The sequence below is a fragment of the Trypanosoma equiperdum genome, assembly GCF_001457755.1.
Source record: "Trypanosoma equiperdum strain OVI genome assembly, contig: ctg_503, whole genome shotgun sequence".
Taxonomy (NCBI): Eukaryota; Euglenozoa; class Kinetoplastea; order Trypanosomatida; family Trypanosomatidae; genus Trypanosoma; species Trypanosoma equiperdum.
The window spans coordinates 944-2730 of record NW_027124425.1 but is presented as its reverse complement, the minus strand read 5'-3'; the positions used below and the strand labels follow the sequence as shown (position 1 = coordinate 2730).

The 1787-nt window shown below is 48.7% G+C and overlaps 1 protein-coding gene and 1 pseudogene across 2 annotated transcripts in view; both read left to right on the top strand.

Annotated features, from left to right (window-relative positions):
- The window catches only part of TEOVI_000213000:pseudogene, a 437-nt pseudogene extending 160 nt beyond the window's left edge, over positions 1-277 (top strand). Inside the window, 2 exon segments of the mRNA in view lie at positions 1-2; positions 5-277. The exon segment at positions 1-2 is cut by the window's left edge and continues 160 nt beyond it. Coding sequence covers positions 1-2; positions 5-277 — 275 coding nt within the window.
- A 181-nt stretch (positions 278-458) lies between these two features.
- Positions 459-1787, top strand: part of TEOVI_000212900 (Trypanosomal VSG domain containing protein, putative) — a gene marked incomplete at both ends in the record, with an annotated part of 1443 nt that continues 114 nt past the window's right edge. The window contains one exon of the mRNA XM_067225244.1: positions 459-1787. Within this exon, the coding sequence (XP_067081345.1) occupies positions 459-1787 (1329 nt within the window).

Genomic DNA, 1787 nt, shown 5'->3' with positions numbered 1-1787 from the left:
AATTCATTCAGACGGGTCTGATGTTATTGTTTTTGATCGTGATAAGTATTTGAATTCTGTAAAATATTTTATAGAGAATACTGCAAAAAATTAAGAGAAATTTCATTAAGCGGATATTCAAAAAGAGAATATTGAGATATGTTATTGGTTTTTTAATGTGGGCTACAAAAAAAAAGAGGATAAGAAACTACCACATTTACTGAAATCGCCTCCTAGTGGAAAACCTTATCTTAGTGGTGGTGGTTTGATAGCCAGAGTTTGGGCATTTACAAAATTTGAATATACTTTTGGCGAACCAAAGAAAGCATGCAAAAACTTCCAATAGTAGTGACTGCCGATAGGTAGTGATTTGTGAGAAAAGTAACAGGGTGCAGAATTCACTAACCGACATATCATTCATTTACAAACACTAGACACGCTTTCTTTAACTTTACCTCAGAAGGCAAATAGCTGAAGACATGATTAATTTCATACTGGCGCTACTTTTGGCAAGCCAGAGCCCTGCATTCAAGGCAACCGAGGCAGCAAACGGCGATGGAACAAATGCAGCAGACTTCGCAGTACTATGCACGCTCGAGCGCTTAGCTTCCGCCGACATTGAAGCGGCGTATCCAAAAGTCGCAACACCAACGGCGGCGCTGACCGAAATAAGAGAAATCGTAGCCGCGACAACGAACACAAAAAACATAACACAAGTGCCGGCAGACAGCGCCACCGACGAGCAACAAGCCAGACAACAGGCCTGCCCAACGTCAGCAGAAAACGCCGGTGCATGCATTAGCAACTGGAACAAGTGGAGGGAGGTTAAAAAAAACGCAGCCCTCACGCAACAGCCCAAGTACCCACCACTGCCGATAGCGAGACGGGAGAACCCAGCAGCAACCGGCTTCATCAGGGCGCTACACGATATAGAAGCACACGCGACAACCGAGCACAGCAACACGCAGGCAAAAGCCGAAGCCAGCGCCAACCCAGCAGTGAACGAAGCAAAAACGAAGCTGACAAACGCCAAGTTCGGTGCTGGCATCAACGCATTTAAGGAAGCCACAGGAAACGCAGAAGGACACGGAAAAGGCGACTCGCGAAGGAATGCGTGCAAAGCACCCAACACCGGAACATCATTAGTGCACGATCTGATCTGCCTTTGCGTACCAGACAACACCGCAACAGGGGCAGTCTGCGGTGTGACCGCCAACCAATGCGGAAGCGGTGGGCTAGAGGCGTGCACCGGGGTGCAAGCGGCATGCGAGCAAACCTACAACCCCAAATTAGCACCAGCGACCATAAGGTCAGCCTTGGCTGCTTTCACCACCAGGCTAAAACACGACAGCAGCGCCGACATAGGCAGCAACGCGGCAGTATTTCTAGGTTTGTCAAACACCCAGGCATGTGGCGGGGCGGCAGGCAAACTTTGCGTAGACTACAGCCACGCATTCAAAGATCAAGGGCGACAGACCGGAATATACTGGTACAGACAAATGGCAGCAGCTGCGGACGACCTAGAAACCCTAGAAAAAGAACAGGCAAGCGTCAGACAGGGCATCGCGAAGCTAGAGCAATTAGCGGAACAAGCGAGACAACTGTATAGCTTCGTCGCACTCGCCCCGCAAGGCAGCAGTGAAATATCAGACAAACCAAAGCAGGACACAGCAACAAGCTGCGACACTCATAAGGCGAATTCAACATGCACAGCGGAACCTAACTGCCAATGGACTAGCACTACAGAGGATAAAGGAGACCACTGCAAACCCAAAACAAAAACAGCAACCACAGCAGCAGGAACTAAA